The 27,877-nt window shown below is 43.3% G+C and overlaps 1 protein-coding gene across 1 annotated transcript; it reads left to right on the top strand.

Moving 5' to 3' along the window:
* Positions 1-6: 6 nt before the first annotated feature.
* On the top strand, positions 7-26,882 carry LOC116523473 (inositol 1,4,5-trisphosphate receptor type 2-like). The gene is made up of 8 exons (XM_032238588.1): positions 7-31; positions 4,718-4,816; positions 7,847-7,930; positions 10,263-10,409; positions 12,213-12,308; positions 24,023-24,067; positions 24,727-24,878; positions 26,694-26,882. The coding sequence occupies exons 2-8, from the start codon at positions 4,745-4,747 to the stop codon at positions 26,866-26,868; spliced, it is 771 nt and encodes a 256-aa protein (XP_032094479.1). The 5' UTR covers positions 7-31; positions 4,718-4,744; the 3' UTR covers positions 26,869-26,882.
* The last annotated feature ends 995 nt before the right edge of the window (positions 26,883-27,877 follow it).

Here is a 27,877-nt window from a genome sequence, read left to right as displayed (position 1 = left end):
CTTTTGGAAACTGCGAAGTGAAGGGGACAACGTAAGTGAGCGAAACACGAAGGTGCTGGGATGTTGGTGTACTTCGCCCCGTATCCTGCGTGCAGATTCTACATGGGGCTACCCTTGAAAAGCGTTTGGAGACTACAGCTGGTCCAGAATGCAGCCGTGCGCGCGATATTGGGTGTACCGAGATACACCCATATTACACCTGTCCTACGCGAGCTGCACTGGCTGCCCATTGGTCTCCGGACGCAATTCAAGGTGTTGGTTATTACCTTTAAAGCCCTACATGGCTTAGGACCAGCCTATCTGCGAGACCGCCTACTGCCACACACCTCCCAATGGCCGATAAGATCCCACAGGGTGGGCCTCCTTTGGATACCGTCAGCCGGTCAGTGTCGGCTGGCGGGCCCCCGGAGGAGAGCCTTCTCTGTGGCTGCTCCGACCCTGTGGAATCAGCTACCTACCCCCAGAGGTCCGGACCTTACCCACTCTCATGGCCTTCAGAAAAGCTGTTAAAACCTGGCTGTTCCGGCAGGCCTGGGGCTGTTGACCTTAGTATTAAGGTCCAGCCCCGATTAGAACGTATGTGTGTTGTGTATTTTAAACTATTTTTTTTAAAACTTATTTTGCTTTTCTTTTTTTCTTCTTTCATTGTAAGCTGCCCATAAATTTAATAAATGAAATGAAATACATGAGATTCGTTGGAGAAGTCAGCGAGAATAGGAATGGCTAGTGGACAAAGGAGGAGGGCAAGCCAAGAACACGTTGGCTTGGCAACATCAAAACTGGGACAGCAATGACCATCCAACAACAGGGGAAAAAAAGCGTTTGATAGGGTACCATGGAGAGAGCTTGCCTATAAAGTCACCAAGAGTTTTGGACACAATGAAAGAGTTAAATGTCTACAGTCATCCAGGCCATGGTTGTGCCAAGGGTGGTTTTTTCCAAGTTGCAACCGGATTTGGAAGGATTAATACTCCTTGCAGTCAGCTAGCTGGTCATTTGCATCCTTTTAGAGGGCCATTGAGGCCACTTGGAGGTTTATCTGTGTCCTTGGGGGTCACCTGAGTGGTGCTCCTGGTTCCTGCAGTCTGCATTTTTTTCATAAATATATGGAATATTTATATTTATATTATCAAGAGCCGAGGTGGCGCAGTGGTTAGAGTGCAGTACTGCAGCCACTTCAGCTGACTGTTATCTGCAGTTCGGCGGTTCAAATCTCACCGGCTCAGGGTTGACTCAGCCTTCCATCCTTCCGAGGTGGGTGAAATGAGGACCCAGACTGTGGGGGCGATATGCTGACTCTGTAAACCACTTAGAGGGGGCTGAGAGCCCTATGAAGCGGTATATAAGTCGAACTGCTATTGCTAATATAAATCCTTCCATTCCCCACTATCCTGTCAGAGCTGAAGAAGCACAAACTTTTTCTCCAGTTCTTTTTTTCTTTAGACCCAAAAGGAAAAAAAATCTAGTTTCATTTTTAATCTGCATTTTCAGAATTTTCTGTATTAAAATTTGAATCATACTCCCATTTTTTTTTTTTGCTTTATAAAAAGTCCCTTTTTACGTTTCCAACATTCATTTGACATACTTCTTAATATTGTCTTCCTGATTCTTCCTCCAGCTGAATTGTAATTGCGGATTCAATCCTGCAGGTTTCTTTTGCTAATACTTTCTCTGCCCTGACGTAGCTGTAAGTTATTTCCCCTTTTTCCTCTTCAGCATGGCATGAAATGCATCCTGCATTAAGTACGACTGTCTGCTGTTTGTAGTCAAAAGCTCGCGATCTTATTGTGGGTGTTCTGGTTTGTAAGGAGCATCACAATAAGACATTCACACAAGCGAACATCTGAGTGAGTTTTGCCTGTGATGGTTCCACTTTCCAATCTGCCACAAAAAAACCCAGAGAAAAATCCATGGAATTCGTATCATTCATCGGGGTGGATAAAAATTGATGATTAACACACACCCCGATCAGATTTTTTTTTGTTTAAATCAGATTTTTTGAAAAAAATTAAATCAGACTTTTAAAAAAATTAAATCAGATTTTTTTTAAAAATCAGATTAAAAAAAATTAAATTAGATTTTTTTAAAAAATTAAGTCCGATTTTTTTACAAATTAAATCAGATTTTTAAAAAATTAAATCAGATTTTTTTAAAAAATTAAATCAGATTTTTTTAAAAAATTAAGTCCGATTTTTTAAAAAATTAAATCAGATTTTTAAAAAATTAAATCAGATTAAAAAAATTAAATCAGATTTAAAAAAAATTAAATCAGATTTTTAAAAAGTTAAATCAGATTTTTAAAAAAAATTAAATCAGATTTTTTAAAAAAATTAAGTCAGATTTTTAAAAAAATTAAATCAGATTAAAAAAAATTAAATAAGATTTAAAAAAAATTAAATTAGATCTTTTTAAAAAATTAAGTCAGACTTTTTAAAAAATTTAATCAGATTTTAAAAAAATTAAATCAGATTTTTTAAAAAAAATTAAGTCAGATTTTTTTTAAAAAAGTAAATCAGATTTAAAAAAAATTATATCAGATTTTTTTAAAAAATTAAATCAGATTTTGGGGATTTTTATCCAATTTATTTTAATAAAATGTTTTTGGAATAAAAATCTATCTAAATATAGCTTTCTACTTAAGATACATTCATAATTTAGTTTATTCAGCACGAAATGGAGCTTAGTTACATAGCAGGAGGCTGTAGATTCTGCAATATTGTCATTTTTGGTCCCCTCATTCAAATGAATCCAAGCTTTGCCAACTGAGATAACATGCATTGCATTGATGCATTCACACAATTTCACAGCAGAGGTGATCGCTGCCCTTTAAAAATTACGATTTAAATCGTTCGAAATCAAGCCTTTTTTTAAACTAGTGATTTAAATCATGATTTAAATAGACTTGATTTAAATCAAATCCACCCTGTCATTTGTTTTCGGGTTGTTGTTTTTTTTGCTACTTACTTGCCCGTCAACCAATCACAAGCTACGAATGATGTATTTTAAGTTTGAACGTGTTGGTAAATTTGGTTAAAACCTTGTTTCCCAGAAGTTTTGGAACCGACCATGCTGCATTACAAGGAGTGCCACCACTTGTTTTCAGTGCTCTGTTGTGGGTGCTTCGATGCAGTTGCAACTTTGCGCTTGTCACGAGCTGCCCTTGCATGCGTGCTTGGCCATTTCTCTCTGTTGAAGAAAATGCGTGTGGAATTGCACGAGTCGGAAAATGCACGATGTGTGAAGCTCTTGTTGCTCTATGAGTTTGGTCGTTTTAAGATCAGGCTAAGTCCATAAATGCTACAGAATCCCCAGAAGCCTCTGGCGTTGGACACATCAGCCATCAGCAGGCACAGGAGCAACCTTTACACCCCATTGGAGAGAGACAATTAAAAATAAACTAAGAAGGAAAAATAAAAGAGCGAAACATCACCTCACCAGCAATCAACATCCAGATTAGTAGAGATGAGCACCAGGTTTAATACCAGACTAATCAAGCATCAAATGATACCTTTAATAAGGGAAACCAAGAATGCTCCTATCTGCCATGATAGGACAAGCCATTTGGATGTAAACAGAGAGCAAACGCCTTCCATTCTGGCACTGATGATGTTTCCTAGTTGGGTAATGAAACGCCTGCAAGAAAACCACCAAGCTCAGAGAGCACCAAGGACCCTACAATCCTCCTCCTCCTCTTCCTCCTTCTCCTCCTCTTCTTCTTCCTTCTCCTGCTCCTCCTCTTCCTCCTTCTCCTCCTCTTCTTCCTCTTTCTCCTCCTCCTCCTCTCTGCAAATCCTCCTCCCTTCTAGCACTGATGATGTTTCCTAGTTGGGTAATGAAATGTCTGCAAGAAAACCACCAAGCTCAGAGAGCACCAAGGACCATACACTCCTCCTTCTCCTCCTCCTCTTCTTCTTCCTCCTCCTCCTCCTCCTCCTCCCTCTCCTCCACCTCTGCCTCCTTCTCCTCCTCTTCTTCCTCCTCCTCCTCCTCCTCTCTGCAAATCCCTCTCCCTCTAGCACTGATAATGTTTCCTAGTTGGGTAATGAAACATCTGCAAGAAAACCACCAAACTCAGAGTCCATCAAGGACCCCACAGTCTTCCTCCTCTTCCTCCCTCCTACCCCCCTTTTCATTCTCCATTCCACAAACCTTTTGAGTACTGATGATGTTACCTCGGATGGTAATGAAACGTTTGCAAGAAAACCACCAAGCTCAGAGAGCACCAAGGACCTTACAGTCCTCCTCCTCTTCCTCTTCTTCCTCCTCTCCTCCTCCTCCCTCCTCTCCTCCTCCTCCCTCCTCTCTTCCCCCCTTTTCATTCTCCATTCCACAAAACCCACTCCATTCTGAAGGAACATGAAAAAATCGCGAAATACCAGGACTTAAAAATCGAAATTCAACGACTATGGCACAAACCAGCAGTGGTAATTCCAGTGGTGAATCGGCACACTGGGTGCTATTCCAAAAGCACTGGAATTACATTTAAAACAGTTAAAAATTGACAAAATCACCATCAGTCAAATGCAAAAAGCCGCACTGCTTGGATCTGCACGCATATTACGAAAATACGTTACGACGTCCTAGGCCCCTGGGTGGGGCCCGACTAGGAACCAATGCCAAATCCGGCGAAACAACTGGCCGCTGTGATACAATCCTGTTGTTGCAATAATAATAATAATAATTGAAGGATAACACGCGACTCTTTTTATAACTTCAGATTCTTGTCGGAGATAAAGTCGTCTTAATGCCGGTTAACGCGGGGCAGCCGCTGCACGCCAGCAAAATTGAGCTCTTAGACAATCCAGGATGCAAGGAGGTGGGTTTGAATGAGGATTTAGGCCTCTAACCAGGTTTGTTTTGGAAGGTTGCAGTCAAGGGGTCATCCCAGGTGAAGGCTTGTTACGAAAAGAGCAGATCAGGGGTCCACTTCCTGTTGTCCCTGGCATCCTGCGTGGTCTGGCAGTCCTTGTGTTACAAACAGCCCATTTAGTGACCGTCGCTGAAGAACGGGACTTTTTTTCACACTTATGACCTAGAACATCAAATTCAGACGCTTGACAACTGGTTCACATTTAATATTTATTTATTTATTTAAAGTTTTTTTTTATTTTTCCAGTTTCATAACATATAATCACATGTATACTATTACATAGCCAACATCCTATTGTATTATTAAATGTTTACATCAATTCACCTTACCATCAGCTCCCAAAAGCAATTATTGGCTCTTCTGCTCTCCATACTCCATATTTGTACCTTATCCATCACTTTCTTCTCCCTCTCTCCTCCTCCTCCCTACCTCCTTTCTTTCTTCTGTCATCCTTCTCTTCTCTACTTCCCCTCCCTCTCTCCTTCTCCTCTCTCCCCTTTCCACTCCTCCTTTCTCTCCTCCTCTTCCCTACCTCCTTTCTTCCCTGTCATCCTTCTCTTCTCTACTTCCCCTTCCTCTCTCCTCCTCCTCCCTCCCCTTTCCACTCCTCCTTTCTCTCCTCCTCTTCCCTACCTCCTTTCTTCCCTGTCATCCTTCTCTTCTCTACTTCCCCTTCCTCTCTCCTCCTCCTCCCTCCCCTTTCCACTCCTCCTTTCTCTCCTCCTCTTCCCCCCTCCTGCCCTCTCTCCTATCCCTCTCTTCTTCCCTACCTCCCTCCTCTAATTCACACTCTTCAACTCATTTACTTGGTATATTTCAGCCTCTGAGCGAGCTCCATTTTATCTTGATGGTATTTATAATTCCTTTTCAGTATACATATTTAATTTGACATATATCTTCCTCCTTCTTATTTTTTTTAAAAAGAGAGAGAGAACAAAAAAATATACATATATAGTCATTGTACTTTTAAACCACCCCCCAGCCTATTTTTGGCTGAGATGTAGACCTGGTTATAATTCCCAGCTATTCTCATCATTATATTTATATAATTATACATCCTTGCATGCCCCCAATTTGTGATTCTGTCTTTAAATCTCAGTAGCTTCCCACTGTAAGTACATTTCATGTTCCCTCTCCATTTTTCCATATCTTGGATTAGATTACTCTTTTTTATTATTATTATAAATTGTTATTTATTTATTTTACAACTCCTCCTTCTTTACATACTGTAGAAAGTGTATCAGCTGGTTACAAAAGGCTTTTGTGCATCTCTTCCACCGTCATCAAATATAATTCATATTAATTCAAGTATCGTAACTCAAATATTTACTATATTAACATCACCATACCTCCACTTTTATTTGACTATAGTTATTTAAACATCCTTCATCCTTAAATATACCAAGATTCAATACATAAACCACATACTGGCATTTTATTTACTTATTTGCAAAATCTTCCATTAACATTAAATCCTCATATCCTGTTTTAGCTAAACATCCATAATATTTAATACCAAATTTTTCTAATCCTCCATGTATATAATTTATTATCATTATCCTTTCTTTATTTAACTATATCCTATATCATAACATTTCCCCCCGATTAGTTAATGGATTAGATTACTCTTAAGTGTCCATAAATGACAATCCTTCAATGTTCATTACAAATCCTTTAATCTACTATATAGAACAGTGTTTCTCAACCTTGGCGACTTTAAGTCCTGTGGACTTCAACTCCCAGAATCCCCCAGCCAGCTGGCTGGGGAATTCTGGGAGTTGAAGTCCACAGGACTTAAAGTCGCCAAGGTTGAGAAACACTGATATAGAATAACAAGCGGTAAACATCTCACTTTCTCCATCATCTTAGAAGTTCTCTATATGTCCATGTTTCATATATTTTGACCCATGCTTAATTGGTTCACTCTTATGACGGCCGCAGTGTCCCGAGGTTACGTGATTTCCCCCCCCCCTTTGTGACCTTCTGATTGGCAAAGTCAACGGGGAAGATGGATTCACTTAACAACTGGTTTTTCCTGTTTTTCCTGGAAGGCATTTCACTTCTCATCCAAGAATCTTCCTCAGTTCTAAATAACAGGTGAAGCATGTGAAGGATTTCTACTCTTTCCATGCTCTGTTGTCTTCTGAAAAAGAGAAAGGATTCACTTCTTGGATGAGAAGTGAAACATCTTCAAGAAAAAATCAGGGGGAAAAAATCCAGTTGTTGCCTAGAGAAAAACACCTTTGGGTTTTCGCTGCCTATTACATCCTCGTGGCCACATTTATACCTATGGATGGGATTGAAATAAGAGATTACTGGGTGGCTGATTAAGTTAACATTAAGCCGGGTTCTGCTCAAGTATCTCCAGATATATAACTTTATTTTAAAAATATTTTTAGCAGCTTCATTTGAGGGTGGTTTTTTGTTTTTTTTCCAATATAGCATCAAGTCCTGATGAGGACAATGGACAGTTTTACAGGAAGAAAGTTATTCTAAGGAAAATGGATATAAAACAGAGATGGGGGAGTTTTTCAGAGTGTAGCATGATAAGACGTGGTGGCTCAGTGACTAAGATGCTGAGCTTGTCGATCAGAAAGGTCGGCATTTCAGCGGTTCGAATCCCTAGCGCTGCATAACGGAGTGAGCTCCTGTGACTTGTCCCGGCTTCTGCCAACCTAGCAGTTCGAAAGCACGTAAAAAATGCAAGTAGAAAAATAGGAACCACCTTTGGTGGGAAGGGAACAGCGTTCCATGCACCTTTAGCGTTGAGTCATGCCGGCCACATGACCACAGAGACGTCTTCGGATAGCGCTGGCTCTTCGGCTTTGAAACGGAGATGAGCACCGCCCCCTACAGTCGGGAACGACCAGCACATACGTGCGGGGAGAAACTTTACTTCTACCTTAACATGATAGAAATCTTTCTATGTGGTTGTTTCATAACCTTGCTTACAATTCTTCGTCTTCTTGAATGCAGGTGAATGCAGTAAATTGTAACACCAGTTGGAAGATCACCTTGTTCATGAAATTTAGTTGCTACAGAGAGGATGTGCTTAAAGGTGTAAGTGTCTTTTTCTTCATTCTTATAAAATTTATTCGTTTCCATAGCTCCTCGTTTTTAGCTATTTTTACGATCGACAAAGTAATGTTTCCGGTTGTTCTGAAACCTATCTTTGATAGGAGGGTCGTTCTGGATTCCTGCTTATCCGTCTTCAAAAATGATTGAAATAATTTCCACAGCATCCTACATTTTCTTCCATCCTTGTCAGGAAGTGGAATAGACTCAGAAGGCCACGAACAAGGAGAAGGCGGCATCTAGTCTTCCGTGGCTTCACAGCGGTGAACTTTTCCACCAGGAACCTGGTGGCAAATTGACCACGTTTTGATAACCATCATTTCCTCTCTCTACCCAAAATAAAAAGGAGTTTGTGGGAAGTGTTTGTAAGGCCAATTTGTTCATCCTTTTAAAGCACTCTGCCCTGGCAAGATTGTGTCCCCTGGTGTCCCTCAATCTGACTCTGACTTTTAACTCCCTCTCCATGAAAAAAACAACATAAAATGGCATTTTGGGTTTTAGATCTTCCAGGAATATCACCTGATGATCTTGTACCCCCCCCAGCAGAGATTTGGGGTCTCTGTCCCGAATTTTATGGATAGAAAAACTATAAATTGGTATTTATCAAACTTTCTCTCTCTCTGTCTCAATCTTTCTCTCTCAATCTCTCTCTCTCAATCTTTCCCATTCTCTCTCGCTCTCTCTCAATCTTTCTCATTCTCAATATCTCTCAATCTCTCCCCCTCTCTCCCCCTTCCTCCCCCTCTCTCAATCTTATTCTCATTTGCTCTCTCTTTTTCAATCTCTTTCTCAATCTTTCTCTCAATCTCTTTCTCTCTTTTTCTCTCAATCTCTCTCTCATTCTCTCTCTTTCAATCTTTCTCTCTCAATGTCTCTCCCTCCCTCCCTCTCATTCTCATTCTCTCTCTCTCTCTCAATCTTTTTCTTTCTAAATCTTTCTCAATCTCTCTTTCTGACTCTCATTTTTTCTCTCTCAATCTCTCTCTCTCTCTCTCTCAATCTTACTCTCTCAATATCTCTTAATCTCTCCCCCTCTGTCACCTTCCCTTTCTCTCATTCTTATCCTCATTTGCTCTCTCTTTTTCAATCTTTCTCAATCTTTCTCTCAATCTCTTTCTCTCTTTTTCTCTCAATCTTTCTCAATCTCTCTCTCATTCTCTCTCTTTCAATCTTTCTCTCTCAATCTCTCTCAATGTCTCTCCCTCCCTCCCTCTCATTCTCATTCTCTCTCTCTCTCTCAATCTTTTTCTTTCTCAATTTTTCTCAATCTCTCTTTCTGACTCTCATTTTCTCTCTCTCTCTCTCTTTCTCAATCTTACTCACTCTCAATATCTCTTAATCTCTCCCCCTCTCCTCCCTTCCCTCTCTCTCATTCTTATTCTCATTTGCTCTCTCTTTTTCAATCTCTTTCTCTCTCAATCTTTCTCTCAATCTCTCTCTCATTCTCTCTCTTTCAATCTCTTTCTCTCTTAATCTCTCTCAATGTCTCTCCCTCCCTCCCTCTCATTCTCTTTCTCTCTCTATCTCTTTCTCAATCTTTTTCTCTCTCAATCTTTCTCAATCGCTCTCTCTCTCTTTCTGTCTCTCATTTTTCTCTCTCTCAATCTCTCTCTCTTTCTCTCTCAACCTTACTCACTCTCAATATCTCTTAATCTCTCCCCCTCTCTCCCCTTCCCTCTCTCTCATTCTTATTCTCATTTGCTCTCTCTTTTTCAATCTCTTTCTCTCTCAATCTTTCAATCTCTTTCTCTCTTTTTCTCTCAATCTCTCTCTCATTCCTTCTCTTTCAATCTCTTTCTCTTTTAATATCTCTCAATGTCTCTCCCTCCCTCCCTCTCATTCTCTTTCTCTCTCTATCTCTTTCTCAATCTTTTTCTCTCTCAATCTTTCTCAATCGCTCTCTCTCTCTTTCTGTCTCTCATTTTTTTCTCTCTCAATCTTTCTCTCTCTCTCTCTCTCTCAACCTTACTCACTCTCAATATCTCTTAATCTCTCCCCCTCTCTCCCCTTCCCTCTCTCTCATTCTTATTCTCATTTGCTCTCTCTTTTTCAATCTCTTTCTCTCTCAATCTTTCAATCTCTTTCTCTCTTTTTCTCTCAATCTCTCTCTCATTCCTTCTCTTTCAATCTCTTTCTCTTTTAATATCTCTCAATGTCTCTCCCTCCCTCCCTCTCATTCTCTTTCTCTCTCTCAATCTTTCTCAATCTCTCTCTCTCTTTCTGTCTCTCATTTTTCTCTCTCTCAATCTCTCTCTTTCAATCTTTCTCAATCTCCCTCCCCCTCCTCCGCCTTCTCTTTTTCTTTCCATCTATTCAGGGAGATGTTGTCCGGTTGTTCCATGCCGAACAGGAGAAATTTCTGACCTGCGATGAATACCAGCAGAAGCAACACATTTTCCTTCGCACAACTTTGAGGCAGTCGGCCACCTCGGCAACGAGTTCGAAAGCCCTGTGGGAAATAGAGGTATTTTTGGGCTGGAGGCAGAGAAACTCCCTAGCTGGGCTCTATGTTCCTTGTAACCTCTTTAATCCGCACTGATATCCCCAAATATATTGAGAAGGGACTCCCTGAATCAATGGAAGCTTCGCCTTGTCCTGTTAATACAGCTGGCCTTCCACTTATGATCACAATGGAGCCCGAAAACGTCTGCTGTTAAAACTTATCTTTCCCTCCTTCTCCCTCTGTTTTTCTCTATCTTTCCTCCCTCTGCCTCTCTGCTTCCCTCTCTCCCTCTCCCTCCTTCCTTCTCCTTCTGTTTTCCCCTCTCTCCCCTCCCTCCCTCTCCTTCCCTCCTACTCCTTCCCTCCCTCTCCCTCTACTTTACTCTCTCCCTCTGTTTTCCTCTCTCTCCTCCCTCTCTCTTCCTCCCTCTCTTTCCCTCCTCCTCCTCCTGTTTTCCTCTCTCTCTCCTCCCTCCCTGTCCCTCCCTCTCCCTGCCTCCCTCTCCCTCCCTCCTTCTCCCTCTGTTTTTCCTCTCTCCTCCCTCTCTCTTCTTCCCTCTCTCTCCCTCCTCCTTCTGTTTTCCTCCCTCTCTCCTATCTCCCTCTCCCTCTGCTTTACTTTCTCCCTCTGTTTTCCTCTCTCTCCTCCCTCTCTCTTCTTCCCTCTCTCTCTCCTCCCTCCTCCTCCTCCTCCTCCTGTTTTCCTCTCTCTCTCCTCCCTCCTTGTCTCTCCCTCTCCCTGCCTCCCTCTCCCTCCCTCCTTCTCCCTCTGTTTTTCCTCTCTCCTCCCTCTCTCTTCTTCCCTCTCTCTCCCTCCTCCTTCTGTTTTCCTCCCTCTCTCCTATCTCCCTCTCCCTCTGCTTTACTTTCTCCCTCTGTTTTCCTCTCTCTCCTCCCTCTCTCTTCTTCCCTCTCTCTCCCTCCTCCTCCTCCTCCTCCTGTTTTCCTCTCTCTCTCCTCCCTCCCTGTCCCTGCCTCCCTCTCCCTCCCTCCTTCTCCCTCTGTTTTCCTCTCTCTCTCCTCCCTCTCTTCTTCCCGCCCTCTCCCTCTGCTTTATTCTCTCCCTCTGTTTTCCTCTCTCTCTCCTATCTCCCTCTCCCTCTGCTTTACTCTCTCCCTCTGTTTTTCCTCTCTCTCCTCCCTCTCTCTTCTTCCCTCTCTCTCTCTCCCTCCTCCTCCTCCTCCTCCTGTTTTCCTCTCTCTCTCCTCCCTCCTTGTCTCTCCCTCTCCCTGCCTCCCTCTCCCTCTACTTTACTCTCTCCCCCTTTTTCCTCTCTCTGCCCCCTCTCTCTTCTTACCGCTCTCTCCCTCCTCCTTCTGTTTTCCTCTCTCTCTCCTCCCTCCCTGTCCCTGCCTCCCTCTCCCTCCCTCCTTCTCTCTCTTTTTCCTCTCTCCCTTCCCTCTCTCTTCTTCCCTCTCTCTCCCTCCTCCTTTTGTTTTTCTCTCCTCCCTCCCTGTCCCTGCCTCCCTCTCCCTCCCTCCTTCTCCCTCTGTTTTTCCTCTCTCCTCCCTCTCTCTTCTTCCCTCTCTCTCCCTCCTCCATCTCCTTCTGTTTTCCTCTCTCTCTCCTCCCTCCCTCTCCCTGCCTCCCTCCCCCTCCCTCCTTCTCCCTCTGTTTTTCCTCTCTCTCTCCCCTCCCTCCGTGCCCCTCCCTCTCTCTCCTTCCTCCCTCTCTTTTCCTCTCTCTCTCTCTCTCTTCCTCCCTCCCCTCTCTCTTTCCCTCTCTCTCCCACCCCGGTGTTGTTGACACGGGGATAAATCAGGTAGAATCCCACCCTTGTTGCCATGTTTGACACACCCCCCCCCCCGTGTGTTTGTTCTGCAGGTGGTGCACCACGATCCTTGTCGTGGGGGTGCCGGACAATGGAACAGCCTGTTCAGGTTTAAACACCTGGCGACCGGAAACTACTTGGCTGCTGAAGTAAGGAACACGATGATTTTGAACGCCTGAGTAAGATCGGTGGGGGTTTAAACAAGGCCAATGTAAAGGTCTTTTTCATCAGGGATTTCCTGTGCATCGGTGGGGGGCATGGAAGGAGAGAGATTGCATTGCTGTTGGTTGTTCTCAGTTGTGTCCGGCTCTTCGCGACAACGTGGATCACAAAATGCCAGCGGCCCCCACCCCCCGGTGTTCCACTGTCTTCTGGAGTTTCACCAAATCCATGCTCATTGCATCCATGACCCCACCTAACCATCCCATCCTCTGCTCTTCCCCTTCTCCTTTGGCCTCCCACCTTCCCCGAACTCAGGGTCTTCTCCCAGGAGTTCTCTCTCCTTGTGTGGTGGCCAAAGTTTGGTCCTTGGTGCCCTCTGAGCTTGGCTGTATTCTTGCAGACTTTTCATTACCCAACTAGGTAACATCATCAGTGCTAGAAGAGAGGGAGAGTTATGGGGGGGAGGAGGAGGAGGAGGACAATGACTCTGGGGTCCTTGGTGCTCTCTGAGCTTGGTGGTTTTCTTGTAGATGTTTCATGACCCAACTAGGGAACATAATAAGTGCTAGAAATGAGGAGGGGGAGGAAGAGGAGGAGGAAGAAGAAGAGGAGGAGGAGGAGGACTGTGGGGTCCTTTGTGCTCTCTGAGCTTGATGGTTTCCTTGAAGACGTTTCATTACCCAATCAAGTAACATCATCAGTGCTAGAAGGGAGGAGGAGGAGGAGGAGGAGGACGAGGACGAAGACGAAGACTATGGGGTCCTTGATGCTCTCTGAGCTTGGTGGTTTTCTTGCAGAGGTCTCCTGACCCAACTAGATAACATCATCAGTGCTAGTCATTTCAACCCTGAGCTACAAATATTCTCCTTTATAGGTTATTGACGTCTGCCTGAAATTTTACGCCCTTAAATGTTTTGGAGAGGTTTAAGTTCGGCAAGATGGTAGACCCGAGGTTCATAAAAACTCTGAACTAAAATCATCTGTTTTTTGTTCTATGATGTCCTTCCAGCTTGATGGACAATCATCAATCACTATGAGGGGCCCTTGGTGCTCTCTGAGCTTGGTAGTTTTCTTGCAAACGTTTCTTGACCCAACTAGGTAACTTCATCAGGGCTAGTAAAGAGTGGGGTTTGTGGTCAGTATTTAAGCTCCAGCTTCAATATCCGTTGTTGTACGGTTGCAAATAACCCCGATCCTTCGAAAGAGCAATCAACAATAACAAAAATATAGGACCAGGTTGCGTTTACATCTAACCTTTTGGTTACGTTGCTCTTCTTGATTATCTAACCGGGGGGGGGGGGGGAAATATCTTAACCTGGTTACGTATTGCAAATTCTTTGAAACAAGGACTGCGCAAAAGGAAAGAGCAGTTTGCTTTTCTCTGAAGAAGATAAATTATAGCCGAACAGGAAAGCAAAAAAAAAAAAGAACAGATAATATCAGAATTTACAGGAAAAAGCTGTAGGCCCTGAGGCCAGGGACAGAAGCTTGAGGGCACAAGGAGATATAATCATAGGAAGAAATAAGGCACAGGGCGTAGACATTAAAATGCTCCAAACCCCTTCAACCTCACAGGATTAAAAGGCACAAATTATATGGATTTTAACCCCTTTATACCGTTTTGCGCGTCGTGGCGGCCCATGGAATACTTTGTGAAATCCACACAGCGTGTCTTTTAATCCTGGGAGTCCGATCTGATTTCAGCATTTTAAATTATGTACATTTGTCCGGTTCCACCACAAAACCGCAGAGGACAAAATCGCGCTCGACGAAAGCGCGCATTTGACGTCATCACAGCACGACGAAAACATCGCGCTGTGATCGAAAAATGTAAAAATAAAGCGAAAACCTTACCCTAACCCCCCCAAACCTAACCCTAAACCTAACCCTAAACCTAACCCTTAACCTAACCCTAAATCTAACCCTAAACGTAACCCTTAACCTAACGCTAAACCTAACACTAACCCTTAACCTAACCCTAAACGTAACCCTAACGCTCTAAACCTAACCCTAACCCTTAACCTAACCCTAACCCTAAACCTAACCCTTACCTTTATGTGAATCGGCTTGCTTTAATTTTAATTTTATTTCAATTTTTAATTTTTTTCGTCGCGCTGTGATGACGTCAAATGTGCGCTTTCGTCGAGCGCGATTTTGTCCTCCGCAGTTTTGACGGGTCACACATTTGTCCTGGAGAGGTTTCCGTTTCATATGGGCAGTCCTCGGCATACACAGCTGAGTCCAAGATTCCCGTGGCTAAGCGAGGCATGGGTTGAGGGAGTTGTGCCTCATTCGGAGCCAAGGAAGCTTCTTGGATGAGAAGCGAAACCTCTTCAAAGAAAAAAAGGCCAGAAAGTCCAGTTGCCTCTTGAAAAAAGCACCTGTGGGATAACCAGGACCTTGGATGACCGAGAATCTCCACAGGCAATATCTCAGAACGTATAAGTTGGAAGGTATGAGGTGCGGAAGACCAGAGACACACATGAAGATCAACCTGTGTTTAGAGTTAGATAGGAGGTCAACAGGACTCAAGGAGAGTTGGGTTTAGTTTGCTTGTGGCTACGTAGGAATTCTAGGCTGCTGCCCCATTTCACTCCACCACTCCTTCTCCTACAGAAAAGTTTATTCATAAACCATCTAGCTCAACTTGTTTAATTCAGGAATCTAATCAACTACCCACAGAAAGGGGTCATCTAACCACCTTTTTTGAGAGCCTTCAATTAAAGCAGAGATCATTAACTGGGGGTCCATGAGAAACATTTGGTGGTCTGTAGAAAAATTATTAGCATTGCTTATATTGCACTAAATCGGGAGTCCTCAAACTACGGCCCCTGGGACGGATACGTGCAATGAACGCTTGTGTTGCTGCAGAGAGTCTCCCCCTACAGGGTCTTTTTATGAGGGTTGGAGGGGGGCAGAAATTCCCACTTGGGGTCTGCTGGTGAGGGGCTTTGGGCAAAGGCTGGAGGGAAGAGTTGCTGGTGGCGAAGAGCCGGAGGGCCTCGTTCCAGTGGGACTGCATCATGGCCGGAAACTGGCTGACCATCTCAGCCTGCTGAGCCTCCAGGTGCTGACACCTGGCCTTGCACTCCCACAGGCCTTCCCTCTGCTTGGAAAGCCTATGCTCCTAGTCCTCATCGAGGTGCTTCTGCTGAGCCTCCTTCTTGGCCAGATCCAATTTGAACCGAGCTGTTTTGCCAATTCTTTCTCCTGGTGGCTGCTTCGCTCCAGCAACTGCTTCCTGTTGGGGCCCCAAGGATCCCGTGTGGGGACAGGAGGAGTGGCTGGGAGGGGAGGGGTGAGTAGATGCTGGGCGAGGCGTCCCTCGATGTGAGTGACATCGAGTTGGCCAGGACAGTGGTGGGTTTCAAAAAAATTTCGAACCTACTCTGTGGGTGTGGCCTCCTTTGTGGGAGTGACTTGCCAGCCATGTGACCTGGTGGGAGTGGCTTGCCAACCATGTGTTTTCTTTCTTTCTTTCTTTCTTTCTTTCTTTCTTTCTTTCTTCCTTCCTTCCTTCCTTCCTTCTCTCTCTCTCTCTTTCCTTCCTTTTGTCTCTCTGTCCCTTTTTCCTTTTTTTCTTTCATCTCTCTCTTTTTCTTTCTTTTTCTTTATTTATTTCTTCCTTTCTTTCTCTTTCTCTCTCTGTGTGAGTCTGTGTGTGTGTGTGTGTGTGTCAGTGGTGGGTTTCAAAATTTTTTGGAACTTCTTCTGTAGGTGTGGCCTGCTTTCCGGGTCCACTGATGGAACCTCTTCTAACCGGTTCGGTAGATTTGATGAACCGGTTCTATTGAACTGGTGCGAACTGGCAGGAAACCACCTCTGGGCCAGGCCCACCCAGTCACATGATCACCTAGCCACGCCTACCCAGCCGGTCATTAGTCCGCTTCGGGGAAAAGGGCGGCATAGAAATATAATAAATTCAATTAGGCAGATCGTATTAGCGGTCCGCAGGATTTAAAATTATGAATTTAGTGGTCGCTGAGGTCCAAAAGACTGGTGACCCCTCTTAATAAAATCCCCCAGAAACTGGTCACCTAACCACCCTTTTTGAGAGCCTTCAGCAAGAGGTTCTCCATTGCTGTTGCCAGCCGACGGTTTCAATGCTTATTTCCAGGAAAATCCTCCCAGCCTTTGCCGCAGACGTCCTTCCTTTGAATTTCAATGTCTCGGTCTTGTCAACCGTAAAGAGCTTATCTGGCCATACCAAATGTTTCTCGGTGGCGTTGAGGAAATTTGCGGGAAGGGCCGCTGAATTCTTTTCCTTTCGTTTGTCTTTTTCATAGCAACATCCGGCATCTTTTCTTGTTGCTGGGGAAAAAAAATGACATTGGGATTGGATTTTCATTACGGAATGATGTGGTTGAAATGAACCCTTGTGAATTTGATCGGCGCAGAGCCCCTTGTCTTGCGCCGATAACTTTCCGAATGAGAGAAATGCAAAGTTGAGTCCATTCTTGGGCCCATCACGGCTACTTGCAAAAAAAAAAAAAAAAAAGGTTTGGCTTATTGTTTTAAACCGGTGGCTGAATCAGCGAAAGGAAAGAGGAAAATGTAAAAACGGGTTCACCGACAAAAGGGAGAACAACAAAACTGCGCCCGACTAAACCGCAGTGTCAAAACCGCGTGTTCTAAAGTGCTCCGACGAATGAGCGCTGAATCGCGCCGACAACAGCGCGGCGACAGAAGCGCGCTGTAAAACTAACCCTAACCTTAAACCTAACCCTAACCCTAAACGTAACGCTAACCCTAACCCTAACCCTAACCCTAAACCTAAACCTAAACCTAACCCTAACCTAAACCTAACCCTAAACCTAACCCTAAATCTAACCCTAAACTTAACCTAAACCTAACCCTAACCCTAACCCTAAACCTAACCTAAACCTAACCCTAAACCTAACCCTAAATCTAACCCTAAACCTAACCCTAATCCTAACCCTAAACCTAACTTAAACCTAACCCTAACCCTAAACCTAACCCTAAATCTAACCCTAAACCTAACCTAAATCTAACCCTAAACCTAACCCTAAACCTAACCGAAACCTAACCCTAAACCTAACCCTAAATCTAACCCTAAACCTAACCTAAACCTAACCCTAAACCTAACCCTAAATCTAACCCTAAACCTAACCCTAAACCTAACCCTAAACCTAACCTAACCCTAACCCTAACCCTAACCCTAACCCTAACCCTAACCCTAACCGACAAAAGGGAGAACAACAAAACTGCGCCCGACTAAACCGCAGTGTCAAAACCGCGTGTTCTAAAGTGCTCCGACGAATGAGCGCTGACTCGCGCCGACAACAGCGTGGCGACAGAAGTGCGCTGTAAAACTAACCCTAACCTTAAACCTAACCCTAACCCTAAACGTAACGCTAACCCTAACCCTAACCCTAACCCTAACCCTAACCCTAACCCTAACCCTAAACCTAACCTAAACCTAACCCTAAACCTAACCCTAAATCTAACCCTAAACCTAACCCTAATCCTAACCCTAAACCTAACTTAAACCTAACCCTAACCCTAAACCTAACCCTAAATCTAACCCTAAACCTAACCTAAATCTAACCCTAAACCTAACCCTAAACCTAACCGAAACCTAACCCTAAATCTAACCCTAAACCTAACCTAAACCTAACCCTAAACCTAACCCTAAACCTAACCCTAAATCTAACCCTAAACCTAACCCTAATCCTAACCCTAAACCTAACTTAAACCTAACCCTAACCCTAAACCTAACCCTAAATCTAACCCTAAACCTAACCGAAACCTAACCCTAAACCTAACCCTAAATCTAACCCTAAACCTAACCTAAACCTAACCCTAAACCTAACCCTAAATCTAACCCTAAACCTAACCCTAAACCTAACCTAAACCTAACCCTAACCCTAACCCTAACCCTAAACCTAACCCTTACCTTAACTTAAATCGCCCTTCTGTCGACGCGCTGTTGTCGGCGTGTTGATGACGTTGCGGTTTTAGCGACACAGTTTAGTCGGGCGCGGTTTTGTCGCTCGCCCCTTTGTCAGGTCATGATAAAAAACTGCCCTCTCGTTTTCCCTCCATCGTTATTAGTTAGGCTTTTAGGAGATGCTCACGTTCAACTGATTACCCGCCTTCATACATAACAACTTTTTAAAAATCGATGGATTGATTAAATTTGCAGGTAGGAGGTTGGACTAGAAGAGCAATCACCAACTGGGGGTCCATGAGAAAATGTTGGTGGTCTGCAGAAAAATTATTTGCATTTTTTAATATTGCACTAAATCAGGGGTCCTCAAACTACGGCTCCCGGGACGGATACGTGCAATGAACGCTTGTGTTGCTATAGAGTGTCTCCCCCTTTGGGGTCTTTTAGTCGGAGGGGGGCAGAAATTCCTACTTGGGGTCTGCTTCGGCCTCCTGGTGGGGGGCTTTGGGCAAAGGCTGGAGGGAAGCACCGCTGGTGGCGAAGAGCCGGAGGGCCTCGTTCCAGTGGGGCTGCATCATGGCCTGGAACTGGCTGACTATCTCAGCCTGCTGAACCTAACCCTGGCGTTGCACTCCTGCAGGTCTTCCCTCTTCTTAGATACTATGCTCCTAGTCCTCAGTGAGGTGCTTCTGCTGAGGCTCCTTCTCGGTCAGATCCAATTTGAACTGAGCTGTTTTGCCCTTTCTCCTGGTGGCTGCTTAGCTCCAGCAACTGCTTCTTATTGGGGCTCCAAGGAGGAGGAGCCCTCAGCGTGAGTGACATCAAGTTGGCCACCCCCACCCAGTCACATGACCACCTTGCCACGCCCACCCATCCGGTCATTAGGCAGATCCTATTAGTGGTCCGCGGGATTTAAAATTATGAATTTAGTGGTCCCTGAGGTCCGGAAGGTTGGTGACCCCTGGACTAGAAGACCTCCAAGGTCCCTTCCAAAGTCTGTAATTCTGTGGGTAGGTCAGCCCTCTCGCCAAAGATGACTCTAGGCTTATAAACATTGATTAAAATACAGTATAAAACACTCAAACAATGAATGAAGAGTTTAAATTTCGAATGCAACTAAAGTAAACCCGTAGAAGATGACCAGGTGTAGGCTGAAGGCGATGGGGTCAAATGCACCATCAGTTTGGCATCTTTATCTGACAGACTTCAGTCCCTTGAAGTTTGTTGATTCTTAGCTGGCGCCAATTCTCTCTCTCTGTGTGTGTGTCTCTGTCTCTCTGTCTGTCTCTCTCTCTCTGCGAGCCCTTGATGTCGTTTCTAGAGGCAGTAAAGTGTTTGGTTTGCTCAGTTACGCAGGCCTCCCTGCCAAGAACAACAGCCGGCTTTCAGCTTTTGAGCGTGTCAACTCATTAAACTTTTCCTGGATAAGGAAATGTCGAAATTGCTCCCTGTCTCTTGAGTGGGTTACGTAGGCCATCAATCTTCAGGACCTCTTGTGAGAAGAGGTTGGGTGGAAGCAGCAGAGGAGAGTGGAAAGGACTGAGGGAGGGAAGGGGAAGAATGCCGACAGCGTGGCCTAAAACGATACACAAATGGCTTCACAAATGGACGATCACAAAATTATTTCTGATGCATTGCTGGGGTCCTTGCAGGCTGCTTCCGTGGCCCACGGTGATTCTTTGGCTGGGTTGTGTGTTTCGCCTCGTGGCCTCCCTCTGCTCCATCGTTTCGTCTTAGGCCCAAGTGTGTTGACACATGTGTAGTCATATGGCTGTGTTGCTTTTGCTTTTCACTACTTTCTCTTATCGGAATCACGATGAGGGTTATTGTCCTTTCTTGTTATGATTAGGATTCCTCTGTTGCTTTGCATGAACACTCAGAGCTTCTGCACCAGAGACAAATTACTTGTGTGTCCAATCACACTCGGCCAAATAAAGAATTCTCTTCTCTTCTCTTCCCTCTTCTCTTCTTTTCCCTTCGCGTATCTTCTCTTCTCTTCTTTTCTCTTTCGTACTCTACTCTACTCTACTCTACTCTACTCTACTCTACTCTACTCTACTCTACTCTACTATATTCTCTCCCCTTCGCTTCTCACTCCTTCTCATCTCTCCTCTTTCCTATTCTTTTCTTCTCTCTTCTCATCTCTTTCTTATTATCTTCTCTTCCATTCCATTCTAGTCTCTCCCCTTTGTTTCTTACTCCTTCTCTTCTCTTCTCTTGCGTATTCTATTCTATTCTATTCTATTCTACTCTACTCTACTCTAGTCTACTCTTCTCTATTATATTCTCTCCCCTTCACTTCTCAATCCTTCTCTTCTCTTCTCTTTCCTATTCTTCTCTTCTCTCTTCTCTTCTCTTTCTTATTATCTTCTCTTCCATTCCATTCTATTCTCTCCCCTTTGTTTCTTACTCCTTCTCTTCTCTTTTCTTCTCTTTCGTATTCTATTTTATTCTATTCTATTCTATTCTACTCTACTCTATTATATTCTCTCCCCTTTGCTTCTCAATCCTTCTATTCTCTTCTCTTTCCTATTCTTCTCTTCTCTCTTCTCTTTCTTATTATCCTCTCTTCCATTCCATTCTATTCTCTCCCCTTTGTTTCTTACTCCTTCTCTTCTCTTCTCTTCTCTTTCATATTCTATTCTATTCTATTCTATTCTATTCTATTCAACTCTACTCTACTCTACTCTACTCTACTCTACTCTATTATATTCTCTCCCCTTCACTTCTCAATCCTTCTCTTCTCTTCTCTTCTCTTTCCTATTCTTCTCTTCTCTCTTCTCTTCTCTTTCTCATTATCTTCTCTTCCATTCCATTCTATTCTCTCCCCTTTGTTTCTTACTCCTTCTCTTCTCTTCTCTTCTCCTCTCCCATTCCATTCCATTCTCTCACCTTTGCTTCTCACTCCTTCTCTTCTCTTCCCTTCCATTCCATTTTGGAAACATTGAACAGGAAAAATATTTTTCTGCAGATAGGTACGATTCCAATTAGCGTGCTGATCGCAGCGTCCTTAGTCTACAGAAGTATTTGGACTCTGTTGTTTTATGTAAAATACAACAACCCCAGCCTGTTTTGTGAGCCTTGAAGCAATTAAGCCAAAGGTACTAAACTCTATAATGTGTGGAGAAAAAACACACACACATACTTTCACTGGAATGTTGGAAACAAATTAGGCACATCGGTAATAAAACCGTCAGACACACGATACAACTTTGAAGCTGCCAAACAGAGTCTGAAAGCAGACAATTTTCCACAGAAAACGTTGAGTCTGGAAAACTTGGCAGGTTCTTTTTCCGTCTCTTGATTAGATCCCATCTGCATTCAGTTTTGGTCATCACGATGTGGAAAAGATGTGGAGACTCTGGAAAGAGTGCAGAGAAGAGCAACAAAGAGGATTAGGGGACTGGAGACTAAAACATATGAAGAACGGTTGCAGGAACTGGGATATGTCTAGTTTAATGAAAAGAAGGACTAGGGGAGACATGATAGCAGTCTTCTAATATCTCAGGGGTTGCCCCAAAGAAGAGGAAGTCAAACTATTCTCCAAAGCAGCTAAGGGCAGGACAAGAAGCAATGGGTGGAAACTGATCAAGGAGAGAAGCAACTTAGAACTAAGGAGAAATTTAATCAATTAATCAGTGGAGCAACTTGCTTCCAGAAGTTGTGAATGCTCCAACACTGGAAGTTTTTAAGAAGATGTTGGAGAACCATTCGTCTGGAGTGGTGTAGGGTTTCCTGCCTGAGCAGGGGGTTAGGCTAGAAGACCTCCAAGGTCCCTTCCAACTCTGTTATTCTATTCTATTCTATTCTATTCTATTCCATTCCTATTCCTATTCCTATTCCTATTCCTATTCCTATTCCTATTCCTATTCCTATTTCTTTTCTATTCTATTCTAAATTTACATTCTTAATCTCCACCTCTTTTTTCCCCAGCCGCTGGTAAAATAGATTCCACGTTTGATAGTAACCTGCATCTTCTTTGTGTTTAATTTTCAACGTCCATCTGTCCATTTCTGCACAATCTAATCTCTCCTTCACTATCTCTTCATCTCGCAGTCTATCTTCGTTTTTCCAGTATTGTGCGAATATAATCCTCGCTGCTGTTAAAACACGCAGTATTAAATCCACGCTCTTCTTACCAATTCCCCCCCCCCTGATCTTATAGCTAATAAGAACAGTTCAGGTTTAAAATCTAGACCTGAAATACAGTTGTTAATTGGCACATGGTGCAAACATTCCTATTACACCTATAGTACCAACCCTTTTGCCAGGACTTTGCTGGAGGTGAATGAGGGGAATTCACATTAGCTTAATAAAAAGGGGTTTGTCGGGACAAGGAGCCTGCTTCGTGGTTTGGTGAATTCCTTATGTGTCCTTCCTGAGCAGAAAATCAGGCCGTACATTGAATCAGTTAGCCCAGTGGTTCCCAAACTTGGCAACTTTAAGACTTGTGGATTTCAACTCCCAGAATTCTCCAGCCAGCAGAGCTGGCTGGAGAATTCTGGGAGTTGAAATCCACAAGTCTTAAAGTTGCCAAGTTTGGGAACCACTGAGTTAGCCAATAAAATAATCGCAAAAATAAATAATCCCATTTAGGCTGGATCTATTGTCCCCCTGCCCTTGCCAAAGAAACAAGGGCCCAAGGTAGCCTTGCAGCTGAAGGATTCCCAGGACAAGAAGTTTATCTCAAGTTTTTTTAAAAAATTTATCCTTAGGATAAAAAAATCTGTCCGCAATGAATGGCGGTTTTATTGACTGTACTCAGTGGAAAGATAACTTTATTTGCTTTTCTGGAAACACCGCCTGGCCAGCTTGATCGGGGTTGTTCTTGAAAGTTGTTTTGTTTGATAAATGAAGACTTTTAAGAGTCAAGGTTACGCGCGGTGTGGGTTTTGTTTTTGAAGCAAATCTGGGGGTGTGGGGGGGGGTGCCTGCCTCGCCAAGTTTATCTTGAACAAATAGATGGAAATTATGCCAGCAGGAGGCAGTGCCTACGCATTGCACAATTCATCTACTTCCTGGCAGAATGTCTGTAAAGTGGAGAGATTGATATATTTATAGGGGGCCGAGAGTGAAAGGGAGAAGAAGAGAGAGAAAAAGTTATTATTAAAAGAACCAATAGTTCTTTTAGATTTGGGGGGTCTAATGTCATCATAGCTTTTATTCGAAATGGCTTTTCAATTTAAGCTGGCATTCAAATATGTCCACAACAAAATCTTTCCTTTCCTTTCCTTTCTTTTCCTTCGCTTCCCTACTCTTCCCTTCCCTTCCCTCTCTTCTTCCTCCTCTTTCACTCTCCTTCCTTCCTTCCTTTCTCCTCCCTTGCTTATAGTGTCCTTTCTTTCTTTCTTTCTTTCCTTCCTTCCTTCCTTCCTTCCTTCCTTTCCTTCCTTCCTTCCCTTCCTTCCCTTCCTTCCCTTCCTTCCTTCTTCCTCCCTTATCAGTGTCCTTCCTTCCTTCCTTCTTTCCTTCCTTCCTTCCTTCCTTCCTTCCTTATCAGTGTTCTATCTTCCTTTCCTTTCTTCCTTCCTTTCCTTCCTCCTTCCTCCCTTATCAGTGTCTAGTTGGGTAACGAAATGTCTACAAGAAAACCACCAAGCTCAGAGAGCACTAAGGACCCCACAGTCCTCCTCTTCCTCCTCGTCTTCCTCCTCCTCATTACTAATAAAGAACAAATTGGCTTGTAGTTGGCACATTTCTCTACCTCTTGAACCTGTAACCACAAACTCATTTTAACACCACCTGTTGAGAACCACTTCTAACAATGCTAATCGAAGTATTCTTTTGCAGCTTAATCCTCTTTATCCAGATGGCTGCAATGGGGAAAAGATTCTGGTGAGTCCAACGCCGTTAAATAAAGCAGGGTGAAACATTTCTGTCCCTGTGAAATCTCCTTACAAAAGCGCTGATATTTAAGTGTTGAAAACGAAAGGCACTTCTTCTTGTGTTCAACATTTTTGATTTGGTGGTGAATTGAATCTGGATTCCCCATCGATTTGGCTCCTCGGAAGCCCACAAACGGGGATCACGTGAGCCCTGGGCAACTGCGACCGTCATAATTGTGAGTCCGCTGCCTAGCGTATGAATTTTGATCACGTGATCATGGGGATGCGGTCGTAAGTGATCGACAAGCTCAGCGTCTTAGCCACTGAGCCACTGTGTCCCTTTTTGCATCTGAGCATCCCCCTTAAAGATTGGGGAAGGAAAGTAGTCTATTTCAGCGATCTCCATCCTTGGCATCTTCAAGCCTGGCAGATCTCAATTCTCATTTTGCTTCTCATCCAAGAAGCTTCTTCAGCCCTGACAGGATAGTGGGGAATGATAGATAGTTGGAGCTGAAGAAGCTTTTTGGATGAGAAGCGAAAGAAGAACCAAGACAATCCAGTTTCCTCCTGAAAAGGGGTATGACCACGATCTACGGCAGATGACTGAGAATCTCTAGAGTCAGCCCGCTTTGAAAACAAACCAAGTTACCTCTGTTTCTGTCTCAGCAGAAAGACAACGAGCTTCTCACTTTGAAGAAGAAACGGCAGGCAGGGGAGAAGATTATGTACACCCTGGTCTCGGTTCCTCACGGGAACGACATCGCTTCTCTTTTTGAGCTGGACGCCACCACCTTGCAACGGGCTGATTGCCTGGTTCCCAGGTACGGTTGGGAAAGAGAAATAGAATGTGTGTTTGGGTTGCGTTTCTGTCTTTCTACCTGTCTGTCTCTTGATCTCAGGTTCTTCCAAAGAGAGTGTCAGGGTTCCAAATAGCATCCAAAAGTAAATTAGAATCCGAGGCAAAGGATTGCTCAAAGTTCCAATTTATGAAGAGAGCCTTGTTGACACACCTGGGAAAACCCCCATCTGAAAGCTTTCCGGTTTTCCCCACCCAGTTGAAAGTTCTTGCCCCCAACCCACAAGTCCATCCCATGGTCCAATCTCCCACTGCCACAAAGACAGATTCCTCCCATCCAATTCCGGTCAGTTGCAGAGGTGCAAAGACAAAGGATGACTTTGGCTTTCTAGAAAGAATGTTGTTATGGCTACATATCATCTAACTCCCTACGATCCCCCCTCCCATTTTCCCACAATAGAAAATTCATAGCAGAAGAATAGAAAGTGTGGCAGGCCAAAGGCCCCTCCCCTCCCCCCAAAAAAGATGGCTGCAGGCCTGACATGGAGATTGCATCGAAAAGTCAAGAAGTCATGTTGGGTTGAAGGGAAAGCCCTTGGGTTATTCCTAGATGCATCTTTAGTATTGTAGGTTGGAAAAGTGCAACTTGTCTACAAGATACCTACACATTTTCCCCTTGGTGGGTCTTGTTAGTGGTGGGTCTAGTTCCTGGGTCACCGTTTCCCGCATGGTAGACCCCATGGAGACCCCAAATGTTAGGCTGGAACAGAAAGTCAAAAAGCCATTCCAGAAGAAGGCAGTCGAACCACTTCTGTATAATGATCAAGAAAAACTTTAGGGATGTGTCCATGAGGTCACCAGGAACTGACCTCAAGTAGAAGATGATTATTTTAGCCGTATCTGGGAAAGCTAAGCAGCGTCAGATCTTCAAAGTACTTGGGTTGGAATTGAAGGAAATCCTGACCCCTAGACTATTATGAGAAGGAGAACATTTATGTAGCAGGAAGGAAGAAGGAAGGAATGTAAGAAAGGAGGGAAAGGGGGGGAGAGGAAGGAGAAAAAGAAAGGGAGTGTGGAAGGAAGGAAGGGAGGGAGGGAGGAAAAGAGGGAAGGGGACAGAGGGAGGGAGGAGAAAAACAAAGGGAGGGAGGAGAGAGAAAGAAAGAAAGAAAAAGAAAGAAAGAGAGAGCAAAAGAAAGAAAAAAAGGAAAGAAGGAAAGGTGGGGAAGGGAGGGAGGAGAGAGAAAGAGAAAGAAAGAGAAAGGGAAGGGAGGAAGGAAAGAAGGGAGGGAAGAAGGGGAAGGAAGGGAGGGTGGGAGGAAGGGAGAGAAAGAAAGAAAGGAAATAAAAGAAAGGAAAAAGGAAAGAAGGGAGAGAGAAAGAAAGAGAAACAAAGAAAGAGAAAGAAAGAAAGAAAGAGAAAACCACTTTATGTGGACCCATACACCTACCTGTGGGTTTCTGTACAATCACCAGGAGTTGAGCATAACTTGAAGACAACATAAAAAATGTAATTCACTCATAGCTTTTGGAGACCCTTTATGGTGCTGAGCTGTCATCCTGTACATCTTTCTTTTATGGAGGAGAACATTTAATTCTTGTCTAGGTTGTGATTTTGTTAATTCATTGAATCAGAAAAAAAAATCAATTATTCTTTGATATCAATGGACACGTTTGTGTGGGTATAATTTTACATTTCAGTCCCCTGCTATTCCTCTCCGAAGACAATTTAATTGAGTTTCCAGCAGTCTCTGTCAATTCCTTGGGAGTTGAGTAGAAAATCTATGATCTGCTCCAGTGGTTTAAAGTTCATCTCCTGATTTCTCTGGTTTGTATTTAGGAATTCCTACGTACGGCTGAGGCATCTTTGCACCAACACTTGGGTGACCAGCACTAGCATCCCAATCGACAAGGATGAAGAAAGGCCGGTAATGTTGAAGGTAAAGAGGAAGTTGGTTAAATCGGACTTTGTCTACATGAATGACTGCAACCTTCTCCGGCAGATGGGTGGATAAGAAATACGATAGATAGATAGATAGATAGATAGATAGATAGATAGATAGATAGATAGATAGATAGATAGATAGATGGATGGATGGATGGATGGATGGATGGATGGATGGATGGATGGATGGATGGATGGACAGATGATAAGTAGATTGAATGATAAATAGAAGATGAGAGATAGATGAGAGAAAGAATGATGGATGAGATAGATAAATGATATATGATAAATAGATGAATGATAGATGACAGATGATAGATAGATGACAGACAGATAGAGTCATAGATGGATAGATGGATGGATGGATGGATGGATGGATGGATAGAGGGATAGATGAAGGGATAGACAAATGGACAGATAGATAGGTGATGAATAGATTAGATGATAAATAGAAGATGATAGATGAGAAAGAGACTGATAGATGAGAGATAGATAAATTATAGATATATGATAAATAGATGAATAATAGATGACAGACAGACAGTCATAGATATATGGATGGTTGGATGGAGGGATAGATGGAGGGATAGACAGACAGACAGATAGATAGGTGATAAATAGATTAGATGATAAATAGAAGATGAGAGAGAGAAAGAAGAGAGAAGAGATAGATAAAATGATAGATATGTGATAAATGGATGATAGATAATGGATAAAAGATAGATGATATAGATAGGTAGGTGGGTGCGTGGGTGGATGGATAGATGGATGGATGATATAGATATAGATAGATAGATAGATAGATAGATAGATAGATAGATAGATAGATAGATAGATATAGATAGTAGATAGATAGATGATAGATAGATAGATAGATAGATAGATGATAGACAGACAGACAGACAGATAGATAAATAGATAGATAGATGATAGATAGATATATAGATAGATGTAGAGATAGTAGATAGATAGATAGATAGATAGATAGATAGATAGTAGATAGATAGATAGATACATACATACATAGATACATAGAGATAGATATATATAGATATATATATAGGGATAAATGATAGATG

Source organism: Thamnophis elegans, unplaced genomic scaffold (assembly GCF_009769535.1).
Source record: "Thamnophis elegans isolate rThaEle1 unplaced genomic scaffold, rThaEle1.pri scaffold_345_arrow_ctg1, whole genome shotgun sequence".
Taxonomy (NCBI): Eukaryota; Metazoa; Chordata; class Lepidosauria; order Squamata; family Colubridae; genus Thamnophis; species Thamnophis elegans.
This window is presented reverse-complemented; position numbering and strand designations above follow the sequence as displayed.